At 43.9% G+C, this 18,154-nt stretch overlaps 1 protein-coding gene across 10 annotated transcripts in view; it reads left to right on the top strand.

The window, feature by feature from the left end:
* Positions 1-17,544, top strand: part of rttn (rotatin) — a 29,639-nt gene extending 12,095 nt beyond the window's left edge. For 4 of the 10 annotated variants that reach the window (XM_076080456.1, XM_076080455.1, XM_076080454.1 and 1 more), the window contains exons 22-49: positions 466-562; positions 661-726; positions 812-1,003; positions 1,685-1,927; positions 2,257-2,413; positions 4,020-4,186; positions 4,713-4,932; positions 5,943-6,071; positions 6,238-6,348; positions 6,851-7,009; positions 7,347-7,424; positions 7,979-8,177; positions 8,273-8,370; positions 8,491-8,578; positions 8,711-8,912; positions 9,232-9,322; positions 9,600-9,750; positions 10,026-10,163; positions 10,971-11,173; positions 11,342-11,447; positions 11,711-11,808; positions 12,011-12,088; positions 12,497-12,623; positions 14,900-15,093; positions 15,554-15,833; positions 16,816-16,919; positions 17,186-17,255; positions 17,374-17,544. In XM_076080456.1, the coding sequence (XP_075936571.1) occupies positions 466-562; positions 661-726; positions 812-1,003; positions 1,685-1,927; positions 2,257-2,413; positions 4,020-4,186; positions 4,713-4,932; positions 5,943-6,071; positions 6,238-6,348; positions 6,851-7,009; positions 7,347-7,424; positions 7,979-8,177; positions 8,273-8,370; positions 8,491-8,578; positions 8,711-8,912; positions 9,232-9,322; positions 9,600-9,750; positions 10,026-10,163; positions 10,971-11,173; positions 11,342-11,447; positions 11,711-11,808; positions 12,011-12,088; positions 12,497-12,623; positions 14,900-15,093; positions 15,554-15,833; positions 16,816-16,919; positions 17,186-17,255; positions 17,374-17,456 (3,929 nt within the window). In that variant the 3' untranslated portion in view covers positions 17,457-17,544. The other 6 variants (XR_012949414.1, XR_012949413.1, XR_012949416.1 and 3 more) reach the window with 6 other exon arrangements.
* Positions 17,545-18,154: the final 610 nt, after the last annotated feature.

Genomic DNA, 18,154 nt, shown 5'->3' with positions numbered 1-18,154 from the left:
ATTCTCCAGAAAAAAAGATGACAACTCATCCATTGATGCATAGCTTTTAACCGTGTTGTCACACTGCAGTAATTGGCATATTAGTATGATGCAACTAGTTGCCATGGTGCTCATCGCTGCATAATTTCTGCCTAAATTATCAGTCATTTAATTTAAATAACATCTTGATTGTGACTACCTGTATTTGTTACAGATTCAGACAGAAATACTTGTTATTGAGAAGTTTTATGCAAAAAACATGTGCCAGGTTTTAATGCTTTACAATTGTAATGTTTATACAACTTTAAAGCACTCACTTGTTGCTTTAAAACCTCAGTTATAATGTCTGCAAAGGCCTGATGTGGGGTGGAAGTATCATAGGGGGTTTCCTTTGTTAGTCCCTCCTAATTAAATTAAAATGTTATCATATGCATTTAATCATGAGATCGAGAGTGATGGTTGTTATATAAATTGTCTTCGTTACAGCATCATTGATATTAAAGGAGAACAAAGGCAGTGGAAATGAGATCGCTGTCCTGATGAGTTTACTGCTATTCGACGAGATTGCCAGCATTAAAATATGGTGAGTTTGTTTCCTCTTTTTGAACTTTCCAATTTCCTAAAATACACGTGCATCCATTCAATATTTTGTTGTGCTACCTGCTTCTTGTGTCCTATCAGGTCGGACCTATCCAACACAGATGTGACCCTCACACCATTCTCCCTGCCACTGTCAGTAATACGCAGGTAAACCTCATCTGTGAAGTTGTGAAGATCAACATTTAACATTCAAACTGCACAAACAATACGAACAAGTTTACCCTTCTCCCAGGTACAACATCCCATTCCAGGCAGCGACTCATCACGCCGTCAGCCCGTACTGCTGTGTCCTGCCCTCGTCCTCTGACCTCCTGACCCTGGCTCCCGCCCGCCTAGCCCTGCAGGTGGCCTGGAACACTGCATGGCATTCTGGGATAGACAACCTCCTCGAAGAGCTACATGGCATCTCTACCAATGTTACTGAGTAAGTAACTCAGTTACTCTTATGCATGTGCATATATATATATAAATACTGCCACACATCACTCAAATACAATGTTCTCTGTCGTGGAGAATTGTACTAAAGAATTAGTTTGAAAAGGCTTGGCATCTTGTGTTTCATCTGTCTTCATTTACTCCTAATGTCACCTAATTCAAAAAGATGAGAATGTCTCCCACACAGTTCTAACCAGCCTGATTACAGCAAAAATGTTTAAAGCACACCATAGATGGATCAATCCACTAACAGTGCTATGATTGGGAGAAGAGGGCTTGTTTGAGATGAGTTAGTCAGTGAAAATTGAGAGGTATCTTCCTTTTTTGTGTAAAGTACAACTCTGTGCACAGGTCCTTGTCTCTGATATTGTTTTGTCTTATTTATCTTATTACCGTACAAAGTTTTTCATCTTGTTTTGACAGTTTTCTTGAGAATTGCTTGTTAATCGTAGCTGGTATGACGCCCGCCTCGGCTTGGTTCGGTAACACGTAATTCTCGAGTAACATCTCTCTTTGGATGACTCATAAATGTCTCATCCCCCCAGATTGGTGATCAAATATGTTTGTTAATGAAGCCATTAGTATGCTTCTGATACAGCGCACTTGACAGTCACGTAGTCTGCTTTTTGAATATATGTGTTTTTTTTTCATTTACATTTTGTCCCCACAGATTCCATCCTGACTTAAAGCTGTCAGAAGCACAGGTCCTGTCGCTGCAGGCGGTGCATCTTCCCTCTGCGCTGCAGGGCTGCATCAAGGCCATCGTGACGGCAGCGGGGCACGGCTCGGTGACCTCCGCCCTCTCCAGGCTGAGCCTCTATTTACTGATTGACCAACTGGCCCTCCCTCACACCCCCACCCACGGCTGCAGAGACACCCTTCACTCCCTCAGCTGGCAGGCAGCAGTGACGAGGTACACAGGATGCAAATTCAGTTCGAAATTCTTGTACTTTAGGTTGACATGCTAATAACCAGCAAATATGTCTTGTTAAGGTTTATGAATTGAGAAAACGATGGGATGGGATCCCAAAATGTAGGTGTTTCTTAGTTACTGTTGCAGCATGTCTTAATACAATTAATATTTCCACTGTACAATGATGTTTTACTTATTTCTTTAATAGAAAAAAACAAAGAAGAGTATTCCGTATGCTAGACAAAGAATGTCTAAGTTATTACTGAGATTTTTCTTTTAATTAAACATGCTCTCTTCTTCTTGTTCTCTCTGTCACTTCCTCCCTGCAGGTTTCTCCAGGTGCTTCCAGCCAGTGTTGAGGATGAGAGGTTGCTGGTGGGCATTGTTGCATTTTTGAATGCCTACTTCAAACACGTGCACACAGAGTCTGTATCTGACCCAGAAGACCAGGACCTACGCTGGATACTGGAGCTGCTTCTCAACCAGGTGCACATATTTTACACTGTCTGCAAGCAGGATAGTACCGTATTTTCCGCACTATAAAGCGCACCGGATTATAAGGCGCACCTTCAATGAATGGCCTATTTTAGAACTGTTTTTATATATAGGGCGCACCGGATTATAAGGCGCATAGAATAGAATAGCGTCGTAAGCGTGTCTCTTGAAAGGTGCCATTTTGGGGTCTTTATACACACAAGTGGTGTTGGACTAGGAGTAAGCACAGTACCGGTGTTTACCGCGGTGCGGCTTTGTAGTTTACCAGTCGTACTGAAACATTTTGACAGAGCGCCGTGTACAACCAGTATGGATCAACCAATTAACCAATTGATCCATATATAAGGCGCTCCGGATTACAAGGCGCACTGTCGTTTTTTGAGAAAATTAAAGGCTTTTAAGTGCGCCTTATAGTGCGGAAAATACGGTAATACTTTACTAAAAAAAGATGTACTATTTTCCACTATTCAGTGCTGTGTATTGGCAAGCACCTCATGTGTCACGATGCCTACGATATATCGCGATATATTGCGATACAATTGCAATTTCTTTTATGAAAATGTAAAAATAGAGCTGAAAATACAACTTGCTGTATACCACCTGGGTAGTCTTAATACGTACATCGCATATTGATAACTCGGCGGACAAATTGCTTCAAAAGGTATTTATATTACACAAAGTCCTGGGCACTACACCGCTACATCCATCATGTGTCGGCAGGAAGGATTCGGGATCACGTAGCGCCGCTCTACAGTATACGGCCGCTTGCTTGTAGTCACGGACATATCCGCCCTACTATTATGTGTACTACTGTACTGTAGCTTGTCTTTGGTGTGTGTGTGCGTGCGTGTGCGTGTGTGTGTGTGTGTATAAGCTTGTGAAACATGTGTGTGTGCATCTCTGTAATCACTAGTAATCTGGTTAGACTCTCTCCTCTCCAACACAGAGGGTTGTATATCTGTAATCAAAGCTCGAATAAATCACACGCCGAACATATTACTCTCATAACGACAGAAAAATAGTATCGCAGCGCACCACCTCAGACCTGCGGAAGAGATTATTTCCTGAGCTCTTAAAACAAAGTTGGATTCATACGTTTGCCCGAGGAGAAGAATCACCACACTGCTTTAGCGGGGAGAGCTACTTTTAGGATTTAATCAGTCTCACCTTGGTTTTCTCATTAACGTGTGTGTAAACAATAAGCCCTCCCCTGGCAGCTAAAGCAGACTCAGATTGAATGCCTGGTAGGGGTGAGCAGCTCTGCTCTGACTTTTCTGTAATTACTGAGCCGTTTCAGGAACATCTGTCGCTCTCTACACTTATTGTTAACTCTCCATGTGCACTGCTCAACGAGAAATTCTGCGTGTTTGCTTCTTCTAGATCAGAGCTTTGCAGGGAAAGGGTGGGTGGTGTCAAGGAGGAGGCACTTTTGAGATGTGTACGAAATTAGTTGCTAAAACAAACATTTTAGGGAACAAAAGAAGAAGAAGAGGCATTATCACATTAAGATGGGATAAATCCTTAAGTATATATACATGATATACTGTAAACATTCAATAAAAAATTGTTGGTTTTCTTTCTTCTATCAATCATCCAGGAGACGGCATCCATTCTTAATTTGCTGCTTGGCGTGGAGACCCAGGCTTCAACCCAGAGCCCCGGGGCGCCGGAGGAACTGAAGAACCATGTGAGCCTGAGACTGCAGAAAGAACTCACCGGCTTCTTCAACAGCTTACTCCTCCGACTTTCGCAAACCACTGACAGGTAGGGGGATTTCACGCAAAAACGTGTGACACTCCACTCGCAAGTCACAAGACAGGTGGCAGGACACTGTTATTATTCGTGTCATTATCAGAAACGGTCTTTATTTTTAGGTCTTTGTGTTGTTTTTTTGCAATTTGAATATCATTATGAAGTCATAAAGTTTCACAAGTTGTTTGTAGGTTTGAAAGATAATTTCATTTATTATAATAATAATAGAATAATTATAATTTGGTTTTACCTACTTATCAAACAGTCAAGTACTATGTTCTGCCTTAAAAACAGGGATACAGTATATTTCAGATAGCGAAGTGTTCTTCCACTGATGGAAAACCGACGAGCTTAGGCACTTAGAACATGAAAATGAATGCCAAATGCATAAAAAAAGCCAGAGGCTTATGAAAAAGAATTGTAATGCTAATTGTTAATGTTATCTTGTCTTTCTTTCTGCTTCTTGTCTACCCGCCTGCCTCTCTGGTTTGCTTGTGCCTTGCTCTCTTTCTCACTCTGTGCTACCCTGTCTGTCCAGGCTCTGTCTGGCATTAGCGGGCCCTTTCAAGAGCCAGCTGGCAGTCCGTTTGCTTCAGAGCCTGCGGGTCTCTGACGCCCCGCGTTTCTATGGCCTTCCCAGCCTGGAGAGAACACTGCAGGGCATGGCCAGTCTGACGGCCCAGCCCGGCTGGAGCTCCCACTGCTCTGACCTGGATCCCGTCTTCCTCTGCTCCAAGTATCTCAGTGGGCTATTAGAGGTGTGTGTGTGTGTGTGTGTGTGTGTGTGTGTGCACCTGTGTGTGTGTGTGTGTGTGTGTGTGCGCGCCTGTGTGTTCATAGTATGTGTGCATATGCGAGCCTCTTATCAGAGAGGAGACTGCCGGCAGAAATGAATAAAAGGAAAAAGCCCGGTGCTTTCTGAGGAATTAATTATAGTTAAGCAAAAATGTGGTTACGGGACATGCATTGCAATAGGTAAAGATCTCATTGATTCGATATGCCGCACTGTGAAAGATGCTGGTGAGATCAATCAACCTTGCCTATTCCATCTGTTTGATTGTTCAACGGTCCATAAAACAATAGCGCAACACGGTGTAGACCAGCTTGCGCAGCAGTCCTCAGCACAGAGGTGTCTAAACTTTTATTTTTAATTTGGAATGAAGACCCCGGTGGAATAACGCAATACCTATGCTTCTTCATTTGGTTTGTTCTAATGGGCAGCTCTCATGAATTAAGATTGCATGAATATTGAAGGTTATTTTCCTCTTTTTTTTTTTTTTTTTTTTTTTAGTCCTGATCTCTGGTGGCTGCTTTCATCTCAGTGATAACAATCGGATACGTAACACTTGCACCCCCGTCTTCTCAAGCCTCTGACCCACCTCTCAATCCGATACTCCTGGCACTGTAGGGCCCTAAAGCTCACTAGGCCTTGGGCTCCTCTCTCTTCATTTGCTCTTCGGTGCAGTCCCACATCCTGATGGCACATCAAAGCAAAAATAATTAGTCTCAGTTGTATTTATTTTTCCTTTGGATGCAGTGAGTTGCATGACAAGCATACAGTAGCTCAGAAACCGGTACGGCTTTTGCCAGAAACGTGTGAGCAACATGTCAAAACACCACTTCGTGTACCAAATCCAAATAACGGGCGGTTCTGTCAGATATGTCTTTGCAAAATGAAAATTAATGGCAAACAAAAAAAAAAGCAGGTGATTGCCCTGCATTGCTATTTAATTCAATATTCCCAACATGATCTGTTCCCTTCACACAGGTGATCTCATCATTTTATGTAGAGTGGGGTGGCAACTCCATGTCTTTCATGGGGAAAGGTGTGACCAAGAATGCCGTCATCTGCTTGCTGCACCTGTCCCATGAGATGATGGTCGAGAGCAAGGACAAGGCAAGTGTCAACAATGTGTTTGCACTGCTGTGAGGCTGCTGGTCTGAAATAAATCCGTGTAAGATGCATGTACTGAAAGTCTGCACCAACACCAGTCCACACAGTATTGAAAACATGTTGGAATGTAACCGCAACAACGTTTATTGCTCTGCTTTGTCTGCATCAGGACTTCATATCCCAGTGGTCTTTGGGGAATGAGGCCGCTGCTGAGGAGGCCAGTGCGTCTCAGCTCGGTTTGGCCTGGCTCATCCCGCTATGGGTCGACCGCGATCAAGAGGTACGGACAAGCTCTAGCTTCCTTTTAAAGTCATAATAATATAAACTATATTCATATGACACTCCAGTCTTCACTGTGTAGCTGTTCACTATTCATTCTTCAGCTGAACTTCATAAACTCCTTCTGTCATAAAAAGAAGTTTCCAGATGCTTGACTTTTGGGACAAAATGAAACCCATAAGAGTTGCGCAAGAGCTCGCAGACAAAAAGAAGCAAATGACAGCTAGTCGTACCAAAGTCTCTTGTCTGTCTCCCAAAATAAGTTCTCGTACAAGTCGGTCGAAGACGCTCCCTCGACAAGGTAGATTCTGTCGTTGCCATCATCAGTTTTAAATACGAGTTTGATGTTATGAATGGCCAAATGCACATTCACAATATTGTTTTTGGTCTTCGGATGTATATATTCACCTACGTCATATATGTTATATATATGCATATATGTTCTTATTTCACTGTTTTTCCTCACACGTCCACTCAAGTTTGTGTCTCCCCTCTCATGTCAGGTGAGGTTTGCCAGTTTGGGTTTGGGTGCAGCTCTGTCCTCGGTGCCCAGCGGGTGCCAGGCTCTGTGTGCTAGCTGTCAGAACATCAGCGGAGGTCTGTGGGGCACGTTGCTGAACATCCTCCTGGACCAGCAGGAGAGCAGCATGGTTCGCAGAGAGGTACGATATTAGAACTACAACCATGCTCTGCTGTCATTGTTTTTCCTTTGAGGAGTCTTATTTTGTATTTTCAGAGATGATTGACAAACGCTAACCCCATGTATTGTAAATTGGTAAAACTCATCACTTACTGTTGTTGTTGTGTCCCAGGATTTCCACACACCTGTCAAAATGATTAAGAGGAAAGCCAGTTTCACTTTTATTTCCTCTGTGGTCAGAAAATGTGGCTGGACTTTTATGTATTACCAGCCAAATACAGGCAGATGGCACTGTTGCTGATGCAGTCTTACTTGGCCCAGTGTGTGCATGTCTCTTTTTTTTCTTCTTGTGTGTCCAGGCTGCATTTATCCTGCAGAACTTGATGGTGATGCCCATGCCTGCCAACGCTGAGGAGGCCAAGGACTCCCACTGGCAGGTCAGCAGCTCTGCCAACCAGTTAAAAAGCTTTTATAGACCATGAAATGTTTTCTCCCTCTCCTTCTTTCAGTTTTCTTTCTGTTTATATTCCCCCCCCTCCCCCCTCTGTTCCTCCCTCCCAGTCCCCTCTTGTTGAGCCCTGCAGGGTACAGACCAGAGGTGTTTCTAAAAATTGAAGCTCTACTGGGGCGCAGTGCTCAAATCCAAAATAACTAAGATTAAATCTCTGTGAAAACACCAAGAGCGTCTTAATTTGGGAGGTCATCACTAAATATTATTTATTTAATAGCGAGACTTGTTGTTTTCAAAATCTTTTAGAGTATTGGAGTATTTTCTTTTTAAAAGTTGACTTAGACAAATGGCAATCTTGTATCACTGCAATACTTAAGTTTGAAAAGTAGATTCCAGGTCAAAATACTTAAGGTTGAAAATATAGATCTAGTGAAGGTTCAGTCAAAGTTAAGCCCAGCTGGATTTTATTATATTCGCCCTGTTCTTATCATTACAATGTCGGTGGATGTGGACTCATCTCTGGATCTCCTCCTCTTCCAGCACCCATGTGTCCATGATGAGGTGTCTGGTGTGTCTCTGGTGGGTCTTCCAGCGCTCCAGGCTCTGCTGTACCACTGTCAGTTCTTCCAACATGTGGCTCTCTCTGCCTCCAAATGTTACCTCGGCAGGTACACGTTCCACCTGCAACCTCGTGCTGGCGCTACCGCCGGACCTCATCCTCAGGAGAGCAATTCTCTGAGTAGGTTTCATTTTATTTATTTTTTGCGTTCCATTATTTATCAGTTGCTTTCCCAGTCTGAATAGATGTGTCACTATGTGTGTGTGCTCGTCTAGATTCTGAGAATTCTCTCTGGTTTTGGAGATGTGACGCCCTTGAGCCAACTACCGACTCCAGCAGACCCTCCAGCTCCCTCTCCACATCCAGCACCGTGGTCAGCAAGGCCCTTGTACCCTCAGACATGCACACACACATTTAAATGTTGAAAATAAACGGCTGCATTGAGAAGTTGAGCGGATCTTCTGGACAACTATCTTCACGTTGTCGATTACAGATAAGAGGTTCGGGGCCACACACCCCTGAGGGTCCCTCCACGTTGAGCATCGCGGAAGATACCCCTGCCAGCAGACTGATGACTCAAGGTACGAGTGCAGAGGGGAGTGTGTCCGTGTACAGTAGAACATTGCTCTGTATTTTATCTCAATTTCATGTTTTTGACTACGTGGTTGCATACAGACGCGTCTCTATTAGCTGTCCATCGATGTGTCTCACAGGCCAGAGCGACACGGATGCCAGCGACTCGGTGACCTCCCAAGACTCCCGACAGGGCGAGACCTCGGCCCCGGAACCCGTTGTCATGGTAACTCCCGACCTCGTGACGGCCCACTGTGGCCTGCTGGGTAACCTGCTGGCCGTCCTGCCAGACTTCACCCTCGCTGCCATCCGACACAACCGGCTCCTCCGAGCGCTGGCCAGGTAAGAGGCCGACATGAACACACACTCTCTCCCTCTCCAACGTGTTGATCGTGTGAATAAAGCTGCTGAGACGTTTTCTGTTTATTTGATTAAAGGAAGAGTTGATTAATGGAGTAGTAACTGTTTTAGTTGTCGGTAAAAATGTCAAACGTTTTGTGGCGACAGAATGGTGTAAATAAAAGTCAAACAAATCAACACTGAGCTCTGGTAACATATTTTGTCATTTATTATAATTATTAAAGATAAAGTGGCTCTAATCCCCTCCAGCTGGTTTCTTACAAACACACACATTTTCTAAAATCTTTCCTTTCCTCTTCAGTCTGGTGGATATTGGGCCCATTGAGAAATGTCTGACTGAGCTGAAGACACCCAATATCCTATCAGGGGAGAGAGAAGACATCAAGATCCAGGTGAGGAACACTGTGATAGACAGTTCTGAAGAGTTTTTCAACTTACCACAAAAAACGCGTGGGTTGGAACAGCCCAGCGCTTCAGTGCAGCGCCAGGTTGTCTGAGAGCACCTCTTGATTTCGGTGTGGGTGGAATACTCAGATTTATATTGCGGCTCGGAAAATAAGCTATTAACATAGAATAACTTATTCTTACTTATACGTCCATGTTCATATTTACTCTAACCTTAGCTGCTCAATAAATGTGTGCAATCTGTTTGCATGCGTGTGTTTCCAGTTTGCCACCCTACTTCAGTTCCTGTCCAGCTTCTCCAAACTGCTGCGGTCATGTGTTATGGTGAGCAAGGAGCTGATTGGCCAGATGGACTTCCTGAAACAGCTGTTGACCACTCTGGTGGCAGTACTCGTGTTGGATACCAAAGGATTAGGTCAGCGCCATGTGTTGAATTCAAATGGAAGTCATCCGTTTTAGCTCAACAATAGTAGCTTTTCAAAACATTTCCATATATATACGGTTGTGTACGTCGCCATTATTGAGCCGAAGAACTATCAACGCTGCTTCAAATGCAACTCCTCTTCATACATTGCTTCAACTCTCCCTGCAGGATGTTCTGCAGCGTGATGTGTGTGTGGCTTTGTGGCTGTCTTGTGTCATAAAATGTGTGACTCACTCTTTCCCTTTTTTTTAATAATTTTTTTTTAGATGCAGGTACCCGGCACGTGGTTTGTGTGTGCTGGGCAGACGTGTTTATGCTCCTGGCTACTCTGGTGAGGAGGGACAGCTCGGCAGCGTACCCATCTGTCTCTGCTGCGCTGGGGAGACGCTGGCGGACATTTGCAGGTACACAGATTCTGTATGTGTGTGTATTTGTGTTTGCTTGTGTTAAAGAGAGTGAGTGAAAGAGACAAAATTAATTATTCTGGTTTAGGCTGCAGAATTAGTTTCTAATAATCTATTATAGGTCATTTATCACTATTTATAAGAACAGATTATTGCCTTTTTGGCATCATTTCGGTGTTTCACTTCATTTGAACAGCCCATTACGGTTTAAGAATCAAGATCTTGATAAATGACATGAAATCTGTCTGTAAAATTATTTTTCTCCTCCAACCACAAAGAGTGATAGTCATCATTAGGGTAATTATGCTGATTGCAGTAAATCACTAAATAACCAGGATTAGCATTTTAGGTATTGTGCAGCTTTAATTCTGGTTTAAAAAAAACAAAACAAAAATTCATTACTGTGTGTATTAACTTCCCTGAGCAGATGCTGGGATAAGATAATTGCATCCTGTCCTGATACTACCTCTACTCCTCCTTCTCATCTTCCTCTGTGATTAATGGCGCAGCAGGGAAATGTGATGAGTCCAGTAAAAGATGAATGCTGAGCCTTTGTGCTTGTATTTATGTCTGTGTGTTCTTGTTTATGGCAGCCGGGTGTCTGCATACACATTGGAATGATCAGTGTGTTCCCCACCAGTACATACTGCCTCAGTCATGGACAAATATCTGTCGGGGGATTTCGAGAATGGATTTGCCATTTTGTCTCGCTGTGATTCAGTAGATATATATATATATATATATATATATATTGCAGTGTCATAAAAAGACCAACTCACTCTTTTTATTTTCCCCGTGTGTCTGCAGGAACATTATCGCTGTGTGTGAATGAGAAGTCCGCTGAGCCTCTTCTCCACACAGTGGCTCTGCACTTTCTGAGTGCAGTTTTCTCAGTGGAGACGAGGAGTCTGGGAGCAGAGGTCACGACGTCGAACTCTAAACTTGCTCCGGCTTTGTCTGACATTGTGAACGGTCCCTCAGCCAGCCAGCTGTGTGAACTGTTACTGCAGGTACGTGGAGGTGGTGGTGGGGGGCTCGGGGGGGGAGTCTTGTCTAAACCTGATTACTTTTAACACACAACAATGTGTGTGTGTGCCCATGGCAAAGTTTCAAGTGTTCTAAAAATCTTGAATGAAAAATGAATGAACACTGTGTCCCTCTTTGACTGTTGGTGCCAGAGTTTTGATAAGAGGACACTTCAGGACCCTTTGAAGAAGCTGACAGCCAGAGCTCTGATGGCACTGTTGGCCTGCAGTCCCACAGCTCAAAACCACGCAGCCAAAGGTAATTCCTCAAAACCTGTTACTCACTCTGAAAATTAAAATAGTGTGTTACTAGCTTGTTGTCTGCTGGTTCCTCATACACTGGAAAAGTTTCCAAAACACTGCATCTGTCTTGTAAAACAACCATTAGTTCATCTTTCTATCAAGTGTTCAACTGACAGCATCATTGAGAGTTCTATTACTTATTAGTCTTTATTTAATGTGAATTTAACACTACGATGTCCTACTCTGAACCCTGACCATAACTTTATTTATTTTCCCTAGCTGGTCTAATTGACAGCTGTGTCGAGCAAATGAAGCAAACTCACTCCCAGCTCCTCCTGGAGTCCGTCCGACCCGGCAAGGCTTCCCACCGCAAAAAGGTGAGCAGTGAACTGGCCGGAATTTTCCAGTCTCTGTGCTGCCTGTGTTTTTCCCCATTGCACAGAATAACAATCTGAATTCAACTTGCATGAGTTTTTTGGACAAATATTATGATCATCTATGTCAGTTCCCAGCAGTTAGTGCTGTTTTCAATGTATTCTACAACATATTGCTCTTTGTTTTGTCTTTCTATATCATCAGGAAGAAGGCTACTTAAAGGAAGTCAAGCTGACTGTGGAGATCCTGCAGAATGCTCTCTACCGCAACGACGAATGCAAAGTGAGCCTCTTGTATCTGCCTTTTATATTCTCCACTGCTAATTGGTTTTTAATGGGACCTCAGAGCACCAATGCTGTGCCTGTAAATGAGATTCACCTAAATGTGCACGGCCCTGCTAACATCGCAGCAAGTTTAGCTTCTTAAACCCTGTAATGGCATTACTCACGGAGCATATTAGCCGATTTTCTTTTTCTAAGTGGCCTTTCACTGGTGGTTACCTTCGATTAAACAGCCAGGGAGGCTCTGCTGCATTATTTACCCCGCCATTATTCTCCTCCCCGTGTGTTTCTCCTGTACATTTAGGAAAATAGCAAACCACTTTATGGTGATTACTGCCATCTGTGTTTGTGCTGTGTGCGTCTGTAATCATGTACATGCCTGTAAATATATGCGTGTGTGTGCGTGTAGGTGGTGGCCACAGATGCTCGCCTAACACTGGCACTCTATGCTCTTTGGCCTTGGCTACTATTGGATGACCCCACCATGGAGGCAGTGCTGGAGCTTCTGTGCGTCTATACGGCCAACTGCACCACAGGTCTGTCTGTCTGTCTGTCTCATGTGTTCGTGCAGGCACTGTGCCTGGCCCGTGCCTGCCCATCGCCTCTGTCTGCAGTTAGCAATCTGACTGAGTCACACACACTTTGCACTAAGAGCCCCATTGTGCTCTCCAATGACCACTGAACAACATTGTTTCTCACTGTATAAGACCAGCGCCTGCTTGCCCGCCAGTCACAATGGGCACAGTGTCCGGATCCAGGGTTCAGGCTGCATGGCCGCCTCACTGCATGTACGGCAACGGGGTTTCGGACCAGTGGGAGATGATGAGGGGAAGCAACAGAGCCTCTCTGTGTTGCCTGAGATGTTGGTATTCCATCATACAAATGTAAGAGCTTGTATATGTGGAAATCAGAACAGCAGAAGAAAGAAGAAGCTTTTTTTGAGTAGAGAAAAGTCGAGCTTCGTGGGGAGGAAACAGGAGGGAAATTTGACTTTGATAAACGGCTCGTGGTCCCTTTGATCTGTTCTGCGTGTGATGTAGTCGCGCAATGGAAATCGGTTTCATCAGTGAAGGAAAGGAAGTTTCATGCGCAGCGCTTATGCACGTTTCTGTATCGCTGTTTGATTGGCAGCAGTTCCTCGGTGGGCGCATGTGCTCTGATCTACACACTCTCGCTTTTAGACCCCCCTCATAAGCTCCAGCTGTGAGGCACCGGAAATCAGTGAAGTCGGGCACAGTATTTCCCTAAAGGTTAACTGAACAGCAGGTTGTGTTGAGGCTGCATGCAGCCCGGCTTAGTATTACACCATCCACCCTCAGGCTACCATTTCTTCTCCTGAGACGGCTACATTTCTACGGAATGTTTCATCTCCAGTCTGCCTCCTTCATCCACGGCTTTGTTTGCACTGCTAGTTCAACTCGCATGGTTGTTTTCATCCCATATTTTTTTTTTTTTTTTTACAGATATTTTCGGAGCAGTCTAGAATTTGCTCCCACAGACGAAAAAAAATGGAATGATCATAAAACAAATGGAGATTTCTAGCAGCAGTGGGAACGCCTTAGACTCGCATCAGTGAGGCAGCGAGGTAGATCCATTATAAAGCAGACCTCCCTCGTCAATTCTGTGATAGACGAGCTTTCTTGACAGGTATTGAAATAACCTCGGGCGAACATCAGCAGACGCCTGTTGCTGTATCTTACCGTTGCAGGATTAACATAACCAACAAGCTGTCATGTTCTCCAATGAGCAACATCAATCAGGTTCAGACTATGTCTTGTCAAGCTTATCTGAAGCTTGTTATTTTTCTGTATTTTGTGTGTATTCTACAGCTCCAGCAATTAGTCATGTCAGCTGTATGTTACCTATTCGTTAGCATTTCTGAATGGCCAAGTTGAAAATAAATTGTAGCCACGGCCCCCGAGGCTAAGTCATTTCCCTCCCTGCCAGAGTCGGAGGAATGTGTTTTCATCACCAGTCAGAAGTGCGTTCATGATAAATGAAGATGAAAGTTTCCGAGGCGAAGCTGATGCTTCATGTGAGACTCCATTGCTTCCAAACTCTATTCAGTGTCTGTTATCTGGTCTCTCTCAGCAGCTTGCGTCTTCATTGCGCCCACTAAGGTGAAGTTAATTCTGTCTTTGTGCAAGAAGTCCACTCTTCATCATTTTTTTTGTCATTTGGCTAGACGGCAAAACAAGCTGCGCATGCAGTCATGCAGAGGGTGTTTTGGTATCGTGAGCAGACAGCCGTGCAGCCCGATGGGTCGGTCTTTATTTTTTTGGTGGGTGCCGGTGCTGCTGCTGCTGCCGGCTGGCTGGACAGCTAGCTAGCTTTAAGATAAACAGTAAGAAGCAACTAGCTCCAACAAGAAGAAGAAGAGAGCATTTTGCTGAGTGTTAAACTTTGTGTCTGACTCTTTCTTGGTGATAAAAATGGCGACCATAGCAAAAGCTAACTACAGTACAATGCAGAGTGAGCAGAGGAACTTTAGGAACGTGTACCGCTTTGACCCGTGACACTTCTGAACTGTAGACTGAAGCCACTGTTTCTTGGTTATTATACACGTTTCGGATTAATGTAATTTTGTTTTTGCACACTTTTCAGGGAGTAACAGCCCAATACAAACTTACAAATACAAATTTTCTGCACTCACAATCCACTGCACTGGGCGTGGCCATTGCCCTCAGGATAGAATAGTTGCGTCTGTTTGTGTGTGAGAGATGAAGCTTGTTAAATTAGTTATCTTTGTTACCTTGAACTTTGATCAAAAACAAAAAAATGGGATTAATCAAAGTTCTTTTGTTCCTCCCAGCATGCAGTTGTGTTTGTGGCGCTGGCCCCAGTGCTGCACCAGGATCTAAAGGCCCCCCTAGCAGCTCTGTGATGCACTCTGTCATGAAGCTGGCCTCGGGGGTCGCCCCAGATAACAGCCCTGTCCAGAAACTATCCTTCTGTCTCCTGGCTAACCTCGCCATGTCCCGCGACTGCAGATGCCTCCTGCAAAAGGTACAAGCGCGGTGCACACAACACTGTGTGGACCAGATATACTGTACAGAAATGTAGCGGAACAAGACGAGTGTCTGATTGCTAAGTGGCAGAAGCTTAGACTTTAGTGATGATTAGTTTTGTCGGCTATGTGAGACATGAAGAATATCAGTTATTTCCCCTAAATGAGGCATAACTTCTTTTAGAATGTATCTGCTCACATGAGCCAGTTCATCAACTGGCTGTGAAAAACTAATTCACAAGATAAGTGTGATATGCCGCGTTACAAAAGTTTAGAAGATGCACGGTGCTTGCTATTAATAAACATGTGCACTTAGCTTCTCGCACTTAGCTTCTCCAAAATCTCGCTCTCACACTACGCTGGCTGGTGAAAGATTTTTCTAAACCAGGGAGCAGCTCTTAATGATCTGTCCACATGATGATAATTCCCTGCCTGCTTTTTTTTTTTTGTCATTCTCAGAATAATTTCCTGCAAGCCTTCCTGTCAGTGCCAATGCCCAAGGCGGGTGGTGTTAAGGCCACATCCATAGGTGGTGGTGGTGGTGGGGGGGGCCTGCTGGGCCTGTGGCTGAGGCTGCTGGTCAGTCTCTCATTCGCAGAGGACGGCCAGCAGAGTATCTTTAGAGTGACCGGAGCCCTGGAACTGCTGGCAGACCTGGCGCCACAGCGGCGCCACGCACTTCTCACCCTTCACAACCTCTGCTTCTGCTCTGCCAACAAGCCACATGTCATTGCCAATGGTATGGACGGGAGGCAGGGCTATGAAAGTGGGGGAAAAAAGGAGATTTGTTTTGTTTTTTTATATATCAATGTTCATGGGGCCAAAGTTCTGTGGAACAGAATCTTGCTTCTGTGAAGACAACAGACTACAGTGGGGAGTTAACGTGCACTGAGTGTGTGTGGGGTCATATTTCTGGTTTGGCAATCTGATCGCATACAAAATGTTAATTGTTCAATCTGCTTTTGCCGTCGCTCAGATTGAAGGCAGACAAAAAGAGAATCAAAGCATTTGATATTAAAATACGTAGCTCAACATTTTGGTAAAAGAAATTCATTTAAATATGTAGGAGGAATTCTAGACGGTGTAAGAAGATTAGTGATTCTAAGACCTTTAGATGAACAGAGGAGACTAAAGTGTGTGTGTGTGTGTGTGTGTGTGTGTGTGTGTGTGTGTGTGTGTGTGTGTGTGTGTGTGTGTGTGTGTGTGTGTGTGTGTGTGTGTGTGTGTGTGTGTGTGTGTGTGTGTGTGTGTGTGTGTGTGTGTGTGTGTGTGTGTGTGTGTGTGTGTGTGTGTCCCCTCTGCAATGCAAGCTGTAGGTGAGCGTTGTAGGCCCAGGTGGGTGGATTTATGTTTCCTGTGGAAAGATCACATTTCCTGTGTACGTTGTGTAGGATGATCAAAATCAATCATTTTGCAGGAAATGCGTAATATGACCACATTGCCATTAAATAATATGCACATGACTAACTGAGGTAATTACCCAGATAATAATAGTGTAGTTTATCAGTTATTTGCACCTAAAAATATCAATATGTTTGTTATCTTGGTCGGTTTTCTCCATGCTCCATATATTATGTGTTTTGATAACTAGGAGCCTCGTTAAACGGTACTGTTCTTGTCTGTTCTTGTCATTTTGAATCAAACAAATTGTATTTTCAGCACATTGATGTTTATCTGACAGTTGATGGATGCCTCTGATTATCTGCGAATCTTTCTTTCAGACAAAGCCATAAAGGTGTTACTCTGCTGTCTCAACAGTAAAGAGATGGAAACCCGCTCTCTGGGAGCATCTGCACTTTGGGCGTTGCTCCACAACAATCAGAGGGTAACACACATGCACAAACACACAGTTTTATTTTAGTGCATTTCACTGGCTGCTGGTATTGGAGTTTATTGGCGATGCATTTCAAATTACATCGCGGCGTGTCTTCATTCCGTCTGCTCCTATGAATAAATCAGCTTGAATTCTCCATTGTCCCCTCGCATACAGAGGAAATGACCAACGCTTTTTATCTCCTGATTATAAACTGAAAAAAAAAAAAAAGACCGCTCATCTGCTTCCTAATCTGTCTTTGTAATTTTCCCTCAAAGGCTAAGACTACTTTGAAGTGTCCCTCTGTTCGGTTGAGAATTGAGGAGGCGCGTACCATCTCTAAGAAGGGTATGCGTTATTCACTTTGATGAAGACACATGGGGTACCTGCCCTTGTGCTGAATGTGAACATTAGGTTTTGCATTTCCTATTGTTTTACCATGCTTTGTCTTTCCTATGAACCGCAGATGCAGAGAAGAAGAAGCAGGATCCTATGAGGACCTACCTGCTGAAGTGCCTTGAAAACCTTTCCCAGCTGCTCAATAACTAATATAACTTATATTGTTTTGTTGTAATATGTTTTGTAATTATCAGATATGAATTCATTTTGATATTAAAGTGCCATGTGGCAGATTTTAGCTGCTGTCTTGTGTGGTCTGATTTCACTGGGACAAAGTAAGAACTAGCATCATACGTGGTGTTTTTATATACAATGTACCTTTTACAGGAAGTACAGCTGTTGTGGCTTTAGACACAGCTGTGGTTGTGGTGGTGTTAAGCTGCACTTCACATCTGACCACAAGAGAAGCTTCCACATACACTGGAAACGGTGTGTTTACAGGAAACGATACGACAGGACGGTAGCTCTGTGAGACTTTATTTAAGCACATAGGGTGCATTAAGCTAATTGCTAATATCAGAATTCTAACATGCTTAATGAAAATGCGAGCGTATTGATGTTCAGCGGGTGTAACGTTTGTCGTGCTCACCATCTCAACTTAGCGAGTTAGCATGCTAGCATTTGCAAATTCGCACCTAGCACGAAGTACAGCTGAGGCGGATGTGAATGTCATCATTTTTGCAGGCCATAATGGATAAACTGAAATGTTGACCTGACGAAAGGCGCTGCATGAAAGTTCATGCCAATCATTATCTGGGGACCAGGAAAGTCTTTGCCAAATGTCATGGCAATCTGGTGGAGATATTTCAATAAATAATGTAAACCTCATGGTGGCTGTAGAGAAAGTC

Source organism: Anarhichas minor, unplaced genomic scaffold (assembly GCF_050575085.1).
Source record: "Anarhichas minor isolate MPS153535 unplaced genomic scaffold, ASM5057508v1 ptg000074l, whole genome shotgun sequence".
NCBI lineage: Eukaryota > Metazoa > Chordata > Actinopteri > Perciformes > Anarhichadidae > Anarhichas > Anarhichas minor.
The sequence above is the reverse complement of the archived record's forward strand: the minus strand, read 5'-3'. Positions and strand labels throughout refer to the sequence as shown.